Source organism: Schistocerca nitens, chromosome 2 (assembly GCF_023898315.1).
Source record: "Schistocerca nitens isolate TAMUIC-IGC-003100 chromosome 2, iqSchNite1.1, whole genome shotgun sequence".
Classification (NCBI taxonomy): Eukaryota; Metazoa; Arthropoda; class Insecta; order Orthoptera; family Acrididae; genus Schistocerca; species Schistocerca nitens.
The window spans coordinates 1,063,036,199-1,063,056,874 of record NC_064615.1 but is presented as its reverse complement, the minus strand read 5'-3'; the positions used below and the strand labels follow the sequence as shown (position 1 = coordinate 1,063,056,874).

Sequence of the window (20,676 nt, the reverse complement as noted above, 5' to 3'; positions counted from 1 at the left end):
AATAAGGTTGATATCATATGGTCACTTGTCGAATTTTTGAATTTTACATTTATTAACAAACGGAGAAGATGATTAACAAATGTTGACTACTAACAAATGGAAAAGATGATTTACAAATGTTGAATCCTAATGTTTTATTTTTAATTGCTGGTGGTAAAAAATGCCCTTACGAACGATGGAAAAAAAAACAAAAACGTAAACATTTTTCTAACATACATTCACAAAACCCTAAGAATCACTGCGTGTTGAAAACGTTATATGTATTTTATTTACCAAAAATTATTTTTGTAATTGATGTAATCATCAAAGAATAACTATATGTTAAAGATATATATATATACATATAAAAAGAGCGCCATTACAGATTTTGCTCTCTCTTCTATTTACTTTCGATGTTAGTGGTCGAACTTTATCTGTTTGAGTACGTCATTACAGATTTTGCTCTCTCTTCTATTTACTTTCGATGTTAGTGGTCGAACTTTATCTGTTTGAGTAATCAGATGTGTGTGTGTGTGTGTGTGTGTGTGTAGATGTGTGTGCGTGCGCGCACGCGAATCTGTTAAGTTTTGGTTTGGTTTTGTTGGGGGTAGGAGACCAGACAGCGAGGTCATCGGTCTCATCAGATTAGGGAAGGATGGGGAAGGAAGTCGGCCGTGCCCTTTGAAAGGGAAAAAAATTGTTCAAATGGCTCTGAGCACTATGGGACTCAACTGCTGAGGTCATAAGTCCCCTAGAACTCAGAACTACTTAAACCTAACTAATCTAAGGACAACACACACATCCATGCCCGAGGCAGGATTCGAACCTGCGACCGTAGCGGTCGCGCAGTTCCAAACTGTAGCGCGAGAACCGCTCGGCCACCAGCGGCCGGCTTTGAAAGGAACCATCCCGGCATTTGCCTGGAGCGATTTAGGGAAATCACGGAAAACCTAAATCAGGATGGCCGGACGCGGGATTGAACCGTCGTCCTCCCGAATGCGAGGCATCTGTTAAGTATTTCAATATATGTTTATAGAGCATTTGCTGGAATTATTTAACTACTGTAAATACACTTCCATGTCAAATTCATTAAGATTTTTCAGCATTTAGCATTTTTATCTGTTCCAGCATCATCGCTGACGAGCTGCAGCAGCTGTCATTACGCAACAAATATGAATTTAAGCTAACCGTGCAAAAGGCGCACGACACGCACCGATTTCAATTGTTTCATTTTCGAAACAGCAAAGAAGCTGAGCAGTAAAATTTCTACACGTTCTCTTCCTGAATTTTCACTTAAAGCCCAACTTGAGACTTATCCTGGACTAACGTAGGCACTTACAATACTTTTTGTGTACGGTAAAGAGTTTTCCTATGTAAAATCAATGAAAGCATAAACTAATATAACAGTAATTATTACTACAGATGCTAAACAAATTTTACGCAGGCCAATGCGAATCTCTGTGCTTCTCTCCATCTTACGAAGAAATTGTTATAGGTAATATTCTAAACGCAATATAACTGAGCTTAGCCGGCAAATAGTAATAATTAATATTATTAACTGCATTATTGTGGTCAAAAAAATAGAAGCTATTTCACTACGATTTATAAAGACAATCTGCAACAAGATTTTTAAAGAAAATCTGCATCAACAATTAACGGTTTTCAAATCTCACACTGCACAAAAAATAATTTTTGAATGGAGAGATGGCATAGTCGTATGAATTCAATTTACATTTTGATTCAGACTAGCACGATTATAATATATTTCGTTTAACACTTTCGCTGCGGCTGACGCTTATAAGTAGACCACGGATTTTTAGGTCGCAAAAAAGTGTGTTTTAGGCACCTAAAATAAGCTCCTTCAGTAGTTCATTTAGGCTATATAAAACCTAAAATAGGCTCTAATAAAAATGATGCAGAGAAAATAAAAATAAATTAAAATACACAGTGTTGACAGTATGAACATCTTATTCGTCATTAAAACAATGAGAATGAATATTTACACAGTTACAAAATGGTTCAAATGGCTCTGAGCACTATGGGACTTAACTTCTGAGGTCATCAGTCCCCTAGAACTTAGAACTACTTAAACCTAACTAACCTAAGTACATCACGGACATCCATGCCCGAGGCAGGATTCGAACCTACGACCGCAGCGGTCGCGCGGTTCCAGTAATAGCGCCTAGAACCGCTCGGCCACCACGGCCGGCTACACAGTTACAGAGCACAGCAATCTACAACATTAATGTTGAACGTAACTCCAAATATTTTTGAGTTCCTGCAAGTTAAAGATCTCCGTAAAAAAGATGTGGCAATGGTTTAATTAATACATTCGTAGTTTCACATATTCTGACCATAGTTGGCTTCACAATAAATAACCAAAATCTTTTCTAGGTTTTCTAGTGAAAAACTGTGGCGCTTGTCAGTCAGAATCAATTTATACGCTGAAAAAGAACGTTCTACATCAACAGATGTGACAGGAGTGTACTTCATTTTCGGCACATGTTGGACAGGAATGCTGCAGTCAGGAGTGCTGGATTTTCCACTATGTCGGCAGCTGCACACAACTCCTTCAGGCCAGTGTTCTTCTGCAAAACCGTTTGCATTTTTGCACGTCTTTTCCCCCTACTTCACCTGGCGCTTCATTAATTTTCATTTTGACTTCTTCAAGCAAAGAAATATTGTCGTAGATAGGTCTCCCTGAGCCTTCTAATTGTGAAATTATTCTTGCCATAAATGTGTAGTGGGCCCTAATGTAAGATAAGTCCCGTTTTAAAGAACAATCTTTGAGTAACTCCATTGCTGCAGTTACGCATGCAGCATCCTCCGGTATATTTTCAACCACCTTCTGGACAGCTGAGAGATGCGTACTGTAGTATTCTGCTGCTATCAGCCACGTGCTCCAGCGGGTGACAACAGGCTCTGGCGGCAATGGGACATCTGGAAGCTGTTCTTTGAATGCCTGTATTCTTGATGGAACCTTAACAAAAATTTTCTTCACCATAGATATTACTTTATTTACTTTAGGAAATTGTAGCCTTACTTGGTCTGCTATGCGGTTGATCCCATGCACTACACTAGTTACGTGCAGCATCAATGGGTAGAATACTTTTAATAGCTGAAACGCTGCTATCATATATGCAGCAGCATCAGTGACGGCCAGAAGCACCTTATTCTCATCCACTCCGTTTGGGTATAGCACCTTAAGCCCATTGTTCACAAACTGTGCTGTTGTTTGTTGGTTAGTTTTTGCAAGCTGTTTTGCGTAAATCAAACGAGCACTGGATGGAGCATCTGGATCTAGCTTGCCAATAATCAGGTTTGCAATGTAACTGCCAAGACTGTCAGTAGTTTCATCCACAGAAATCCATATACAAGATTCTCCAACATCTTCTCGGATTCTGTGCAACGCAGCATTGTACGCTGAAGCCACATAATTCTTACGTAAAGTTGACTCTGCAGGAATAGACTGATGGCAGCACTTCCCAAGAAAACCTCTGAAAATAGGGTTCTCTAGTTTCCGAAAGGGGATGTTTGCTGCCGCAAGTGCATGACACAAATCACTGCAGAACTTGTTTTTTCGGAGGATTCACCAGATTTATTGGTTAAAAGAGTTTGCTTCAATTTTGACTTTCGTTCAACATTAGCCTTATGTGCGATTCCATCTTCATGCTTAGTTAAGTGAGATTTCTTAACACCTAATACGAGAGAAAAGGGAAATGCAGTTTGGAATCGCATATAAAGAGTATTTCGTATTACTAAAGGATAGCGATAAAAAATAATCCTAAGTGACAGGAAAATAAGAAGTCTAAGGAAAACATCAACTCCTTGTTGCATGCTTGGCAGAAAATAATTTTCCCATCCGTTGTATAATGCGGTGGTGGTGGTGGTGGTTAGTGTTTAACGTCCCGTCGACAACGAGGTCATTAGAGACGGAGCGCAAGCTCGGGTTAGGGAAGGATTGGGAAGGAAATCGGCCGTGCCCTTTCAAAGGAACCATCCCGGCATTTGCCTGAAGCGATTTAGGGAAATCACGGAAAACCTAAATCAGGATGGCTGGAGACGGGATTGAACCGTCGTCCTCCCGAATGCGAGTCCAGTGTGCTAACCACTGCGCCACCTCGCTCGGTAAATGCGGAAAATCTTGCAGCCACTGCCTTATATAAGTAGACTTTGAACTAGCTGTTTTCGGCATGGCGTAGTATTCTCACACAGAAACTAGAATTTATTTTGCACTTAGAACGTCAGTAACACTTAACACGTCGGTCCTATACAATGTACTGATTTGTTTTCGCTGGGAAAAAGTGAACGATGACTTTTTTTTTTCCTTTTACTGGGGAGCGGTAGGGGAAGTACCGTACTCGTTGCTGGACATATGGCACCTGACAGATGGCCGCCCCTTCTGAACAAGGGAATGGAATCTACCGGTGCTTCAGATGAAAACATCTCACTGCTGGCAAATTATTTTTCGAACCGGAAAATTCACGTATAATACCTTTCACGAAACAGAGTAGTTTGAAAGGACTGCCTGTAGACAGCAACGAGAAAATGCGCGAAGGGCAGTAATTTAGCTGTAGAGGGCGTCTACGATTAACATTGTGATTTTTTAATCCGTGATGAGCTTAAAGTCTACGAAACCGTTTCTTTGCGAAGATACACAGCTGGCCAGAATCCTACGAACAAATTTCAAATATAACACGTAGTACTCCCACGTTCGATTCTAATGTGTAACTCAAATCTTTGACCATTCGCTCACCGAAGTTAAGCACTGTCGCGCTCTGCGCGTACTTGGATGGATGACCATTCAACCGTGCCGAGTGCTGTTGGTAGTAAGACAAGCAAAGGAACTGTAAACAGTCTCTAACGACCTTCGCCTTCGATGAGACGTAAAGCCCTAAGTTTACTTCCTTTTTCTTATCTTTGAAAACACAAGAACTCTTGGTCACATTAACGAAATAGGTACTTTTTAGGATTTTGATGTCGAAATAGGCAAAATTAGGCGTCAACTTCGAAATACGCGATTTTAGGTCCTATAGAACTAACGGAATTCAGTTTAGTTAATCATGAAACGCATAAGTATCAACTTATATGCAAATTGGAGCTTAGGGAAAAAATAGGTTTTAACCTAAAGATCGGTGATCTATTTTTTACATATGAATAATAAAACACCTATAAAGAGTATTTGGTATTAACAGGGATAGTGATATAAAAAAATAAAAAAATACCGAAGTGTTAGGCAAATACGAAGCATGGGCGCATATCAACTAGCCACCTTGCTGCACGCTGGGCAGAAAATATTTTTTCCATATGTCGTATAGTGTGGAAAAACTTGGAGCCACTGTATTATATGATGAAATAGGCACTTTTTAGGATATTAAAGCCGAAATAGGCAAAAATAGGCACTAACGTCCAAATAGGCTTTTTAGGTCCTATAAAATTAAAGCTATTAAGTGTAAATAGTCATGAAACGCATAAGTACAAATTTTTATGCAAATAGGAACTCAGGAACAAAATAGGTTTTTACCTAAAATCCGCGGTCTACTTATAAGCGTTACAAGAAGCCACGAGCCAGTGCCCCTCACTGTCGGATTACTCAGTCTAGTTGCAGCGTCTAAGCTAGCATCAAAGCGTGTACACCTTCGTTTTGTGTGGGCATTTATCGAACGTATATTGTTCGTAAAGGCGGCTAATGAACCAACACCTGGACCTTCCAATGAGAAAAGGAGCAAGAAAAGTGTTAAACTGACAGAAGAATAGTTACTTAGTGTACTAGACGACAGTGATTTTCTGTGTAGTGAGGGCGAGGCATAGCACGGAGATTGTCATTTAGAGGCTGCAGGAGAATTGCAGAGCGATGATAGCGAGGAAGCACAGCTTTCGAATCTGTTTCGTGACAGTTCCGAATCTGACGATACGGATCACGTCGATTGTGTGGAAATCGACGACGAAAAGGAGCCCGACCTGTCACACGGAGATAATCCAGGCGAGTCCTGGCATAAACAACCACATAATATGCAGTATCACCCATTTACGAAGGAAGAAGTTTTGCAAATTCATCCTTCTGGCAATTCTCCTATGGATTTCTTCAGATTATTGGTAACAGACGAATTGTTGCAACTTGTAGTTGACGAAACGAACGATAACGCAGTCAACATATTGCCGAGCGAAAATACAAAAGAGGGATCTAAGATCTGTAAATGGAAACCTCTAAGTATAGGCGAATTACTAGTTTTCCTGGGTGTTTCGTTACAAATGGGTAACGTTAAATATCCGCGATTACAAGACTACTGGAATAAAGAACCGCTGTTTGAGAATAGAGGAATAGCAATGAGTATAAGCAGAGACCGGTATTTGATCATATTACGCTCTCTGCATTTTGCAAAACATACACTTCCAGGAAAGATATATAAGATAGACCTATATTGGATTATTTTAACACGAGAATGTCTCAAGTGCATTACCCGGGAAGAGTTTTATCAATAGATGAATCAATGATTATTTGGAGGGAAGATTGTCATTTAGACAATACATAAAAATCAAACGTAATAAATAAGGCATTAAGATATACATGCTCAACAATCCAGACGGTTTCATAAATAAGTGCGCTGTGTACACGGGAAGTAGTGGAGATATGGGGGGAAAAGGTCACGCTGAAAAGGTCGTTTTGCATTTGATGTCAGAGAAGCTGCATGTTGGTCATCACATTTACTTGGACAATTATTATAACAGTTTTCATTTAGCTACAACTCTGTTGAACCTAAAAACACTTTCCACAGGTACTCTGAAATTAAATAGGAAATATACCCCCGAAGACGTTGTATCGGAAAACTTGGGAGAGGAGAGACAATTGCGTCGTATTCTAATGGAGTTATGATTGGAAAATAGAAGAATCGACGAGAGGTTTCCTACATTTCCATACAACATCTAAATGTTACGGAGCAAGTGACGAATGCGCGCCAGCAAATAGTCACGAAACCTTTGCCTGTTATTAGGTACAATGCGTGTATGTCTGGGACTGGTAAACAAGATCAGATGTTATCGTATTATTTGTGTGAGCGAAAGACTATCCGCTGGCCGTAAAAATTATTCTTTCATTCATTGACATGCTAGTTTTCAATTCTCTATATCTGTAAAACAAGTACTCGGGAAATAAAATGACGTTGTACGATTACAGAATGAACATTATAAAGGCTTTCTTCCACCAATGGACGTTCCACGAAATGTGAGCAAGAAACATCACAAACAAACACACGTTGTGCAAAAGCGGGAAGCTACGGCAGGGAAGAAGCAAGTTATGGGGAAGCGGTGTAAGAAGTGCGCGGAACAAGGCAAGCGCACTGATACACCATACGAGTGTACAACCTGCCCAGACAAACCTGGATACTGTTTGAACTGCTGTATAATTTCCCGTAAGTAGCAAAAACGCGATAATATCGGGGAAATTCCGATTATCAAAGACAAGTTCTTTTGACACTGCATGGTTTCTTTTTATGACTTGAAAGGTTAGAACTTTTTTTCACGAGCACTCAGAAAATAAGGTTTTCTTTTGTGTTAAGTCGACTTATTTCTTATTGCGTTGTAAAGCGTTCACTTCAGTTTTTTATGAAAGAATTTGTTGTGCTAAATTTGTTTTAATAGCACCGCAATTGAAGTGATGGGGGACACGAGAGAAGCCTCCACGTAGGGTGTGTTTCGGTTACTAATTTCTATACATCCGGGCGTCCTCTAGGCGTCTATGATAAATGTAGACGGCTAATTCTCTCATACCAGGAGCAAATATGCTACTAAATTGACGACCTCTATCAGAGTCAATCTTAAAAATGCGCATTTGAAGTAAATATAATTTCAAATGAATCTAGTTTCCTTTTTCCTTTTTATCCTTCTTAACAATTTGGGTTTTGGAATTCAAATTTTTCCTGAATGCAATGGATCTGTTGCTTGTTTGAATTGTATTTTTTGTTATATTATTAAGATATCACGAACATTTGAATGACGCCTGTGACCCCTATGGGTGTCAGACAGCAAACAGACTTTAAAACATGACCACAATACAGTCGAAGCTTATTTGAAGTAATGCATCTAAGGTGTCATCATTAAGTCAGTATAGAACACGATCCTACAGATCTTGCAAGGTCTTGACGTCAGCCTGTAGCTCAGGTGTGCTTAGGAGCGTCGGCTCCGAGCGGTGCCTGCCGTTTCAGAGCGTTACCGGCCTGCACTCGCACGTTGCCGGGCCCCACTGGAGAGTTGCGCGCCTGCACCGATGCCGCAGCCAAAGTGCTAACAAAAAAGACTTGCCTTGGAGGTCCCGGATTCAGCCCCAGATAGGGTAGGGGACCTTCTTCCCCTGTTGCAGACCCTCCAGGGCGGCCACGGGTCCACCCAGCCTGCTATTAAATGAGTACCGAGGACCTTTCCTGGAAGTGAAAGGCGGGCCGCGGCGAAGTGTCCGCCACCCTCCCCCTGCTAGTGACACTCCGAAGAAAGGGTGCAACTCTACCTGGTCACGGACTTGCGGCACAGTCTCTACTTTGCCTTTCTACAGCAAATAAGGACTTCATTTTCTATCTGATATTTCTCATTTTTGTACCAAATTTTAATTGATTGCAAATAGGCGCATTTTCATGTGAATATAATTAAATATAAACAGATGTTTTTTAAAGAATTATGTATCAGAATTTGATTAACAAACGGGTATGTAAATTAGCAATGTGGTCTTATTAGTTAACGGACTATAAACGTTTTGTACTTAACAGGGCTCTGAAATTCTTTAATCCTCAAAGGCGATTTTTTTTTAATTGCGTCTGCTGGTTTGCGAAATTGATGTCTGGACAGTGACCCTCAGTCATGTACGGATGAACAAAATTGGAGAGGACCAACCCGTAAGGGCCCCTTCTTAGAACGAGATGGCTGTGTGCCGTGATTGGCACGCCACTTGAGGTTGGCACTACTTCCTCCTGCGAGTCATCGTACATCGCCGGCGAGCGAGGTGTGTATCCAGTGAGCGCGAAGCTGGAAGTGCAGTGACAATCGAGGACCGGAGTCGGCGGACGTGTGGCTATCGCGTCAGTGTGTGATTCGCGCCCGATCCGAAGAGTGGCTTTGGAGTCCTCGATGGCGTGTTGTATGCTAAGGCGACCACTATACCAACAGGTTCCCGGCGAAAAATCGTTCTACAGAAGTGGCAGTATTCAGGTGGTGCTCCGTAGTAATACGGGGTGTTCAAAAAGTCTCTCCACAGTGCCGTATGATTGTTAGCCGCGCGTGCCGTATGAGATTGTTCGCCTGCCTGGGTTACTTCCCTTCAAGTGGACTCTCCCAACATTCCACTGTTTCGTTTATCTCAGCCACCGTCAGTAGTATCGTTGGTGTGTGTCGTTACGTGATGACGTGAACCTTTAAGTTTAGTTCCTTTGTTTAGTCACTGTTAAAATGCTACCCATTGAAGAACGTGTGTCTTTAAGCGAACAAGTATTCAAAGCTGGCGGTAAATGCATAGTTTCAGTTCGTCAAACATTTAATTCAGTTTTCCCGGAGACAACACTCCCACATCCCGATTCTATGCGACATTTGATTAACAAATTTCGAAGTACGAGTCCAGTGACAGATGCACCGAGAAGTGGTCGTCCTAGCGTTTTGTCTGAGGGTAAACTACTTGATATTTCCGATAAAATGTCCGTGAGTCCGAACAAGTCAGCAAGAAAACTCGCTCAGGAAATCGATGCTAGTGTCAAAACGGCTCACACAGCTGTAAGGAAAAAATTAGAACTTTTCCCATACAAAGTGACAGACGTGCAAAAACTGAAAAATACTGATCATGGCAAGAGACTGTATTATTTTCAATGGTTCAAAAATTTCGTTCAACAAAATGGAAGATATATTGTTAATGAAACGTTTTTCACTGATGACACGTGGTTTCATTTATAAGGGTACATAAACTCGCAAAAATCTCGTATGTGGAGTACTGCAAATCCATTGTGTATTAATGAGGAACCACTTCATTCTGTGAAAATAGGATTTTGGATTGCAATTTCTAGCCACGGATTGTGGGTCCCATATTTTTCAACGAAACAATAAACGCGCAACGATACTGCAGTGTTATTCTGTACCCGTTCATAGGAGTACTTGTGTTAAGTGAAATACTGAACGGTTATTTTCAACAATATGGTGCAACCGCGCATACAGCTCGCGTTTCAATGTCACTGCTTGCTGATGTTTTTGGTGATCGCATAACTTCACAGGGACTTTGGCCTCCACAGACGCCTGACCTGCCGGCCGCGGTGGTCTAGCGGTTCTGGCGCTGCAGTCCGGAACCGCGGGACTCCTGCGGTCGCAGGTTCGAATCATGCCTCGGGCATGGGTGTGTGTGATGTCCTTAGGTTAGTTAGGTTTAAGTAGTTCTAAGTTCTAGGGGACTTATGACCTAAGATGTTGAGTCCCATAGTGCTCAGAGCCATTTGAACCATTTTGAACGCCTGACCTAACACCACATGACTTTTTCTTCTGGGGCGCAGCGAAAGCAACTGTCTATAAAAACCGTCCAAAATCCATCGATGAACTGAAAACTGCAATATCCACTTTCACTGCTTCTGCTACAGAAGAAATGTTACAGCTTGTGTTTGGAAACATGATTAGACGAATACTATTGTGTATTCAACAAGAGGGGGAACACTTTCAACTTTTAATGTGAAAACATTTAAGTTAAAAGTGAATATTCAGTAAATTAATAACTTTTATTTCACTGAGTTTCATTTCGGTATATTGACTGCGGCATACGGCACGCGCGGCTAACAATCATCAGGCACTGCGGAGAGACTTTTTGTACACCCCGTATTATTCTAGAACTTGTGGAATAAGCATAACGGACGCGCTTTTGTGAAGACTTTGCTCTGTGGTGTTGCAAAACTGTGTTTCCTCGAAGTGTCAAAGTCCACTACAGCTGACGCACTGGGTTCTCCATAATGTGCTGAATTTTAGTCTGTTTCAGCTCACGTATTTTACGATGTTTTGGTCATGTATGAAAAGGTCATGCCATGTAATATGATGACATCTAGCCAAACAGGCCAATCTATCAGCGGCAACATTCGAGAAGACAGTTATTAACGGTATTGTATTGTACTGTATGGAACTGGGGACCTACAAACAACGGAGAGGCTTCGTCCCGCCGTTGCCACAGTGGTTCACAACAGGCTACAGCAGTCCACTCACTCCGCCGCAGCCACACACCGAACCCAGGGTGCGTTTCGGCTCCCAGTGGACCCTTCGGGAACGACTCACACCAGACGAGTGTAACCCCAATGTTTGCGTGGTAATTATGGTGTACGCGTACGTGGGGACAGTACTCCTTAAGTACTGCAGCGCTGATACATTCACTTCACGTAAGTGAAATAGCAAAACTTGAAATAAAGTAAAATGCGCTCTTATCTGCAAATAAGGGGCACCTTAAAAGTATCCTGTGCCCTAGCTCATTCTCCTGTGCTCCATAGGTCATGTGTTACTTATTACTTACCGTTTACGCACTTTCTCCTGGACGACAGCGCATACCACAAACAATATCGGAGTTCTGGTCCATACTCTGTCGATAAACAACGTTTGGTGCCGATCTAACTGACTGACATCTGGAGGTCTGGGTGTCATAATCTAACTTTCTCCGAATGGACAGTCAACCTTTTAATAATGTGCCAGAATTACTTCGCATTCACATTAAAAAAGACAAGTACGGGAAAGTTTCTCTCCTACTTTATCATCTAACGAAAGGTCATTAGAATACCACAACTTACGAACACACACATCGCTCGTGGAAGATTTTATTTTATTTTGTTGTGCTCCCGCTTGTATGTTGTGCGCAGAATATCGATTTCCTCCTCAGTCTTTCTGTGTAATTTATGGCTGGGAAAGACGCAACACCTCCACCATTTTGGTAATTGTCAGTGCTCTTTTATTGTATTTTACCGTTGTCTCACAATACAATAGATACATTGTAATAAAATTCGTTTTTCGGTAAACATGCGCAGTGAAACGTACCCCAAACAACCTCCGCCATCTTGTCAAAACTGCCGCCAATCAAGATTTCTGTAAATTGCGATCTGTGTTTGACAGACGCGTCAGAAGAAGCCCCACACCGCCAAATATTTGACACAGCTAGTTAAGTTTGACAAACTGTTTGCTCGTTCACTTAAGCGCGGACAGGAGAAGACGCGTTCCGCATCGGTGCTACAAGAAGTCAGCACCGTTAATGAGACGAGGTTGCGCAGTGGCGGATACTGACTACGCTGCGGGACACTAGTTACACACAGGCGCTACAGGAGGTCAGCACCGTAAAACGAGGACAGGCGAGCAGTACTCACCATGCTGCGGTTCCTGACGGGCGCCTCGGTCTCCGCTATGGGGAAGCAGGCGCGCTGCTGCTCGCCGCGCAGGCGCATCGAGTGGCTGCGGCGCATGGCTCGTGCCACGGGTATGCGGCTGCTACTGCCGCCGCTGCTGCAGCTGCCGGTGGGCGAGGTGGCGGTGGCGGCGGGGGCGGTAGCGGGGGCGGAGGCGCCACTCTGCTCTGCGCCGCTCATCGCCTGCCGGCACACAGGCGCGCCGTCAAGAGGGGACATTGTCCGGGCACTAGCCTACTCCAACAACGAACACTCTCACACAACAAATGGACACGTAAAAAGAAAATTTCGCGAGTATCCCATAACTAATTCCTTTATGCCGTAATACATGTCCTATCATTTTAAGGGTCCGCTTACTTCCCACATGTTATTATTTTACACGTTAAGGGATTAGTTGAATGTTGTAGTGGCAAATAGGCAACTGACAAGGGAAACTCCCCATTGCTACCCCCTCAGATTATTGTAAGATAGCCCAGTGGATAGCCCGACAAAAACTGAATCATGAAAACAGGAAGGAGGTGTATTGAACTGTAAGAAGGAGAAAAAAAAAGTGAGTGAATGGATCAACGGAGAAATTGAAAGGGTGTCATGTGACGTCCACCCCAACCAAATGTAGCGAACAATAACTGACAAAATGAGATTTCTTGGAAAAAACATGGTCACAGTGTTGGAGTATAACGCAGATGAGACGTGTTCAAACCTATCTCATGCCATCAATTTTTATTTTGTTATTATTTTTTTCACAGCACTATGAACTGTCCGTCCAGTCATTGAAATGTTTATTCTGTTTCAGTGGTCTTGGCGTCTGTCATACTATACGCTGGTTGTACAGGGTAAGTCACTATCTGTTCCCACCAAGAAGAACTCCGGAAGTATGATAGGTGCTGAAAAGTTTGTGGGACGAAAGTTGCATGCGACAACAGGGGCCGGCCGCTGTGGCCGAGCGGTTCTATCCGCTTCAGACTGGAATCGCGCTGCTGCTACTGTCACAGGTTCGAATCCTGATGGCCTTAGGTTAGTTAGGTTTAAGTAGTTCTAAGTCTAGGGGAGTGATGACCTCAGATGCTAACTCCCATAGTGCCTAGAGCCATTTGAACCATTTTTTGACAACGGAGGCCATAATATGACGTTGGTTCTTTGTTGCTAAGTGGGGTCGCGTCAGGGATATGAACGTCAACTTTGTTTTCTTAAATGGGATGCTATAGTTTGGTACTGATTTTCTGATAGCGGCTATCGAGTCGAATCCAATGATGTGTACGGTCTTTGAAGGTCAACGAAGGTCACAAAGGTGGCTTGAACGTCAGGAGGTGTTCGAAGTGATCACCATTGGTATCAATGCGGTGCTGCAATCTTCTTATCATGGATTCAGTGGTATTCCTCATCACTTTGGCACTTATCGAAGCACATGCTCTGTCAATTCTCCCTCGTATATCTTCAGGTGTAGTTGTAATGTCTTTATAAACAATGTCTTTCACGAATCCCCCCAATAAAAAATCCGGAGGCGTCAAGTCTGGCGAACGAGCCGGCCACGACACCTCTCCTCCGCGTACAATCCATCGATTTGGGAATTGTCTTTGCAACTCATTTCTAGCCATTAGCGAAACATGTGCCGGACACCCATCGTGTTGATACCACATCCTGTTCCTTGTTCCTAAAGGCATTTCTTCCAATAACAGACATAATGTTCCTTGCAGGAATGCGGTGTACTTCCTACTATTAAGATTTCCTTCGATGAAATAGGGGCCTATAATTCTGTCCTCCAGAATCCCACACCATACATTCGCTAACCACGGTTTTTGTTGTGCAACTTGCCGCAGCCAACATGCATTTTCAGTTGCCCAGTAATGCATGTTATGCAAATTAACATTTCGATGGTTCGTGAATGTAGCCTCGTCAGTAAATAAAATCAAATTAATAAATGTGTCGTCCCTCTGAATCTGAAGTTGAGCCCATCGGCAGAATTCAATGCGACGCATACAATCCGTACCAGACTGATGTGGTAAGGATGATATTTATGGCAGTGCAGAACACGAACAACACTACTCTGGCTCATGCAAGATTCCCTTGCGATTTGACTCTAACTAACACGAGGATCTCGAACCACAGTGGAAAAAGTACCAATTTCTGTTTCCTCGTTAGTAACTTTCCTTTGACGGATATGTTTCCGAAGCGTTAAAGATCCAGCTGTTCTCAATTTATCATACACATATTTAAATGTACGACGTTTAGGGCGAGTGCGTTGAGGATATATTTCAGGGTACAGGTCTCTAGCTGTCACTGAATTTCGTTGGCATTCTCCGTAAATGAGAAACATATCGACTTGTTCTTCGAAGGAATACATCATTCACATTCGCTTGATTCGACGATACTAGTCTTACCGTTCCTATTAGTTTTGTATTGCGACGTCGAATGGTGTTTACATGTCAATGGCACGTTAGATGGATGCGCCGTATTCGACGAATATTTACTATTTGCACGATATACGAGAGAGAATTGTCAGAGCATGTGCTTCGATAAGTGCCAAAGTGATAAGGAATACCACACAATCCATGATAAGAAGATTGCAGCACTGTACTGATGCCAATGGTCATCACTTCGAATACCTTCTGTAAATGGACGTTCAAGCCACCTTTGTGACCTTCGTTGACCTTCAAAGACCTTACTGTAACATATCATTAGATTCGTCTCGATAGCCGCTATCAGAAAATAAGTACCAAACTATAGCATCCCATTTGAAAAAACAAAGTTGACCTTCATATCTCTGGTGCGATCCAACCTAGCTACAAAAATCCGTCATATTATGGCCTCCGTTGTCCCATGCAACATTTGTCCCACGAAATTTTCATATACTATCATACCTTCGGAAAAAAATATTTAAAAAAAATCTTTACTGTAATCATTATTTCGTAAGTTACCAATAGTTAAATTTTTTCAAGTACTAGCATGAACGCGTGACACAATGTGGTGGAGATTACAGCTTGTGAAAGCACTGTGTGAACATCGTCTTCTTCACATTGTCTACTCACTACTACTTTGTACCACACAGCTATGATAATAAAATTCAGATGTATACATCACATACGCTTAAACATCTCATAAAAATGCTTTCTGCGAGTTGCATCTGGTTCTCGAAACTGACTAGAAGTTGTTTCATTATACACTTCGCAACAATAACGGAATTAACTGACAGAATAACACAACAGTAGCTACGTAGTGGCTGCTACACTCTGTAGGGCCTACACAGTGTTGTTATTACTACGAGTGATTGGCCCCTGGCAGATCACGCATTGCTACAGTGTTTCAATCTTCGGAATTTCCAAGCAGCTCCCATTTTTAATCTCTGTGTTCTTTTTCTTTCTTCAGTCTACTTTGTCCCTGGTCTAGTGGTGACTTCATTCTCTGCTAGTACTTTCCAGCTGCTAATTGTTTGTCTGTCTAAGTTTCTGCTGAAAATATCGAATGGACTTATGTAAGTCTTCCCTTAAATACTTTTTGACTGGCTCGATCCAATGCATGGTTTCGAGTTGCTCTACGTATGTCGCTATCATTGTCATCATCACTAGCTGGGGTAGCTGGCATCGCTCAGGGAGTTGACATGAGGTTGTCTGGCATGATCTACTCCTCTTTTAGGTTTGGCGTTGTCTAAAGTATAAATTAAACCAACTTTTTATAAACAAGTATACTAAGTACGCTTTACACACTTTATTTTCGAATTATTACTGAGTACTCACACTTCACTGTTTGTTTTTATTCACTCACTGCACTATTTTTTCGGTTCCTCCATTCGTAAATGATAAGAAACTGACGTTCGAACACACAGTGGGTCTTGCTTTATACACCCCTACGAAAGCTTACCACTACCACCCCCCCCCCCCCCACCCCCCAGTGGCGAATTCCTTCCAGAACGTACAAAAACGCTTCGAATAGTCCACAATATTCCGGAACATTCCACAGCAGTGGAGAGTGTTCTAGAATGTTCCACAATAATCTGGGATGTTCCGTGATGATCCCGAACATTCTAGAATCTTCCCGAATGTTCCAGACTATTCCCGAACATTTCAGAAGATCCCGCACAAATATTGAATATTCCGGAACATTCTGGAATGTTATTGAATGCTCTCGAATGTTCTGGAATGGTCTAGAAATGTCTAAAGGGCGAAATTTTCCAGCCCTTATATCCTGAAAAGCACGCCCTCCATGTAAAAATGGTAACCTCCTTCATGGCTGGAGAATAGAGGGCTACCACATCGTACAACTCCCTTGGTCGTAGCGGGACTCGTTTCTGAGTTTTATCGGCACGCACACTGTACATTTTTATAACGTATATGGGAGTATGCGTACGGAACGATTTGAAGTGGAATGATCATATAAAATTAATTGTTGGTAGGGCGGATGCCAGGTTGAGATTCATTGGGAGAGTCCTTAGAAAATGTAGTCCATCAACAAAGGAGGTAGCTTACAAAACACTCGTTCGACCTATACTTGAGTATTGCTCATCAGTGTGGGATCCGTATCAGGTCGGGTTGACAGAGGAGATAGAGAAGATCCAAAGAAGAGCAGCGCGTTTCGTCACAGAGTTATTTGGTAAGCGTGATAGCGTTACGGACATGTTTAGTAAACTCAAGTGGCAGACTCTGCAAGAGGGGCGCTCTGCATTGCGGTGTAGCTTTCTGTCCAGGCTTCGAGAGGGTGCGTTTCTGGATGAGGTATCGAATATATTGCTTCCCCCTACTTATACTCCCGAGGAGATCACGAAAGCAAAATTAGAGAGATTCGAGCGCGCACGGAGGCTTTCCGGCAGTCGTTCTTCCCGCGAACCATACGCGACTGGAACAGGAAAGGGAGGTAATGACATTGGCACGTTAAGTGCCCTCCGCCACACACCGTTGGGTGGCTTGCGGAGTATAAATGTAGATGTAGATGATGATGATGATTATGATTACTAATACTATTATTAGTGACAGTGGTCAGAAATGAAGTATTCGCAGCCTAAAGTCGTCCAATTTCCACCATTTCAGAAGTAATGAGTCCAGCAATCAATTGCTTAACAAAGAGTGTAGTGCACGCACTTTTACTTGGTTGATACGAAATGGGGGTGCAGGGTGTGGGTGAATCAAGTGTCGCCAGGGAGAGTAGTGCAAAGGAATCATATTTTGTAGCAGGTGACTACCTCCAATATCGATACAGAACTTGTAAGTGGTACTTGAGATAAAACATCTATAAAAACTAAGTAACTTATGGTCTATCATTATCACATTTACTAAAATTCAGCACCTTTATCTTATCCTCTTTACGCATCGGAATCGTGAACGCTCCTATCTACTAGATAGATAATCATGAATAAAATCATAAACACAGCAGTAGAGTCGTGAGAGGACGGGCAGCTCTTTATCAGACTGTCAGCCAACGTGACGTGCTGGTGCCAAGGCCGTTGGTGGAGCATTGAAGGTGGCGGTATCGACTGTTTCTCTGTGTACACTCGGTGACAATCTGGCGAGGATTTAAACGACCTGTGTGGAAAAATGTATTGACCAATACGTTATCTGCATACGTTGACACTGCAACAGCCACAGTAAATTCAGATTAGTATGCTGGAAGGTGAAGCTGTTCGAAATAATCCAGATGTGGTCAAAGCGGGCCTGCCTGAGATCTCATTTGACACGTCTGCTCGCAGGACGTTTAAAACAGAAGCATTACTTAAGACCAGTCCTTCGACGCTGACGTTTTGGTTTGCGGTGCTGTTGCTGAGTAGCTAACGTTCATGGTATCGTAAGAAAGGCAACACGGTCGTTAAGCAAGAAATGTCAGAGTATCTGTTGTATTTGCCGTTTGCTCATGGCACTGCGACCATTCGTAGTGGTAATATTCAAAATCGATTTCGTAGCGAAATGGTGAAATCTATTTCAAGTTAATCCATTAAATTTCGGGCATGCAGCCGCGCAAATAAAATTTCTTCTACTGATATTTCGGCCGCGTATCGTCCGGCCATCTTCAGAGCGAGTCACAAGACTGATGACAAGGTGCCAAGCGCGGCCTTCAAGTTTTCAAACGCGTGTATTCTATATTAAAAGAATTCACGAAACTTCTCATTCCCACCGGAGCATCAAGCGTTGTAAAAGGTTCCGTGATGCATTAATTTCAAGCGCCGTGTTTTTCCCGCGCACGAGGAAGAAAGAACTGATGTGGCCAGTTCCAGGATGCATTTTAGGTAAGAAAAACACTTCATAACATTCGAGTAACATGGGATTACTATGGAGATAGATACTTTGAGGCTAAACAGTGCAACCTAGGAATACCCAAATTGAAAAGGAAAGTAACTCCAGGTTTGTAAACGGGTATAGCGACCTAGTCTAGCAAAAATGTGATTGACCCGAAAAGCCGACACGTTGCCATTGATCGACGGTCGAATCCTGATGGTCCGTACCCACTGCAATCTCAACTGACGATGTCGTTGGGTCAACATGTGTGAACACGTAGAGGTGGGTCCGCTGTCTTGTTCTCAGAAGCACTCGTGTGTGAACCAGCATTGTGCTCTTTTAGCAGAGATAACACAGATCACCATGTCTTATTTTACAGAGCAGACAAGACTCCGAACCACACTTTCTGTGAAGAGTCGTGGACGACGTCCAACCATTTAGCCCGTGGCGGTAGTTTCACTGTCCCACCTTTTTCCGTCGATGCTCACGACAGTAGCACGTGAACATTCGACCAGCTTTGCCGTTTTCGAGATACTAGTTCACAGGCTTTGTGTAATGAGGATCTGCCCTTTGTCAGAGTCGCTTACCTCAATGAATTTCCCCATTTTCAGCCTGCAACTTTGCTAGGGTGATACCTCGTCCGTGTCTGCTCCTCTTGCGTACCTCATCACGTGCTCGCAACGGCGTCAGGTGGCATCCAACGCCGCGGTGGGCAGTGGTCATTATGTTTTGGCTGATCAATATAGGGTGAGTCACCTAGCGTTACCGCTGGATGTATTTCGTAAACCACATCAAATACTGATGAACCGATTCCACAGACCGAACGTGAGGAGAGGGACTAGTATAATTGTTTAATACAAACCATACAAAAATGCACGGAAGTACGTTTTTTAACACAAACCTACGTTTTCTTAAATGGAACCACGTTAGGTTTGTTAGCACATCTGAACATATAAACAAATACGTAATCAGTGCCGTCTGTTGCATTGTAAAATGTTAATCACATCGGGAGATATTGTAACCTAAAGTTGACGCTTGAAACCTCCGACGTTCAGTTGCGTGTTGTAACAAACACGGGCCACGGTCGGCGAACAGCATCCGCAGGGGCCCGCATCTCGTGGTCGTGCGGTAGCGTTCTCGCTTCCCACGCCCGGGTTCCCGGGTTCGATTCCCGGCGGGGTCAGAGATTTTCTCTGCCCCGTGATGGCTGGGTGTTGTGTGCTGTCCTTAGGTTAGTTAGGTTTAAGTAGTTCTAAGTTCTAGGGGACTGATGACCATAGCTGTTAAGTCCCATAGTGCTCAGAGCCATCCGCAGGGACATGTTTCTTTCTGTGGGGTACGTTAAAGGAGAATGTGTACCGTGATGTGCCTACAACCCCAGAGGATATGAAACAACGTATTGTGGCAGCCTGCGGCGATATTACACCAGATGTACTGCGGCGTGTACGACATTCATTACGCCAGAGATTGCAATTGTGTGCAGCAAATGATGGCCACCACATTGAACATCTATTGGCCTGACATGTCGGGACACACTCTATTCCACTCCGTAATTGAAAACGGAAACCACGTGTGTACGTGTACCTCACCCCTCATGGTGATGTACATGTGCGTCAGTGAAAAAGACCAATAAAAAGGTGTTAGCATGTGGACGTAATGTGCTGTTCCAGTCTCTTCTGTACCTAAGGTCCATCACCGTTCCCTTTGGATCCCTTCGTAATTCGGTGCTCTCCAAAACACACGATCGAACAGCGGAGGAGTGGTACTCAAGCGTCAACTTTAGGTTACAATATCTCCGGATGTAATTAACATTATACAATGCAACAAACGGCATTGATTACGTATTTGTTTATATGTTCAGATGTGCTAAGAAAACTAACGGGGTTCCATTTAAAAAAACGTAGGTTTGTGTTAAAAAACATACTTCCGTGCATTTTTTTATGGTTTGTATTAACCAATTACACTAGCCCCTCTCCTCACGTTCGGTCTGTGGAATCGATTCGTCAGTATTTGATGTGGTTTACGAAATATATCCAGCGGTAATGTTAGGTGACTCACCCTGTATATCACACTCCGCATTTTTAGCTTGAGAGGCTGCACCACTACTCATAACT

At 42.8% G+C, this 20,676-nt stretch overlaps 1 protein-coding gene across 1 annotated transcript in view; it reads right to left on the bottom strand.

The window, feature by feature from the left end:
- The window catches only part of LOC126237437 (protein quick-to-court), a 342,763-nt gene that overhangs the window by 162,762 nt on the left and 159,325 nt on the right, over positions 1-20,676 (bottom strand). The window contains exon 3 of the mRNA XM_049947552.1: positions 12,327-12,548. Coding sequence (XP_049803509.1) covers positions 12,327-12,548 — 222 coding nt within the window. The remainder of the gene's footprint in view (positions 1-12,326; positions 12,549-20,676) is intronic.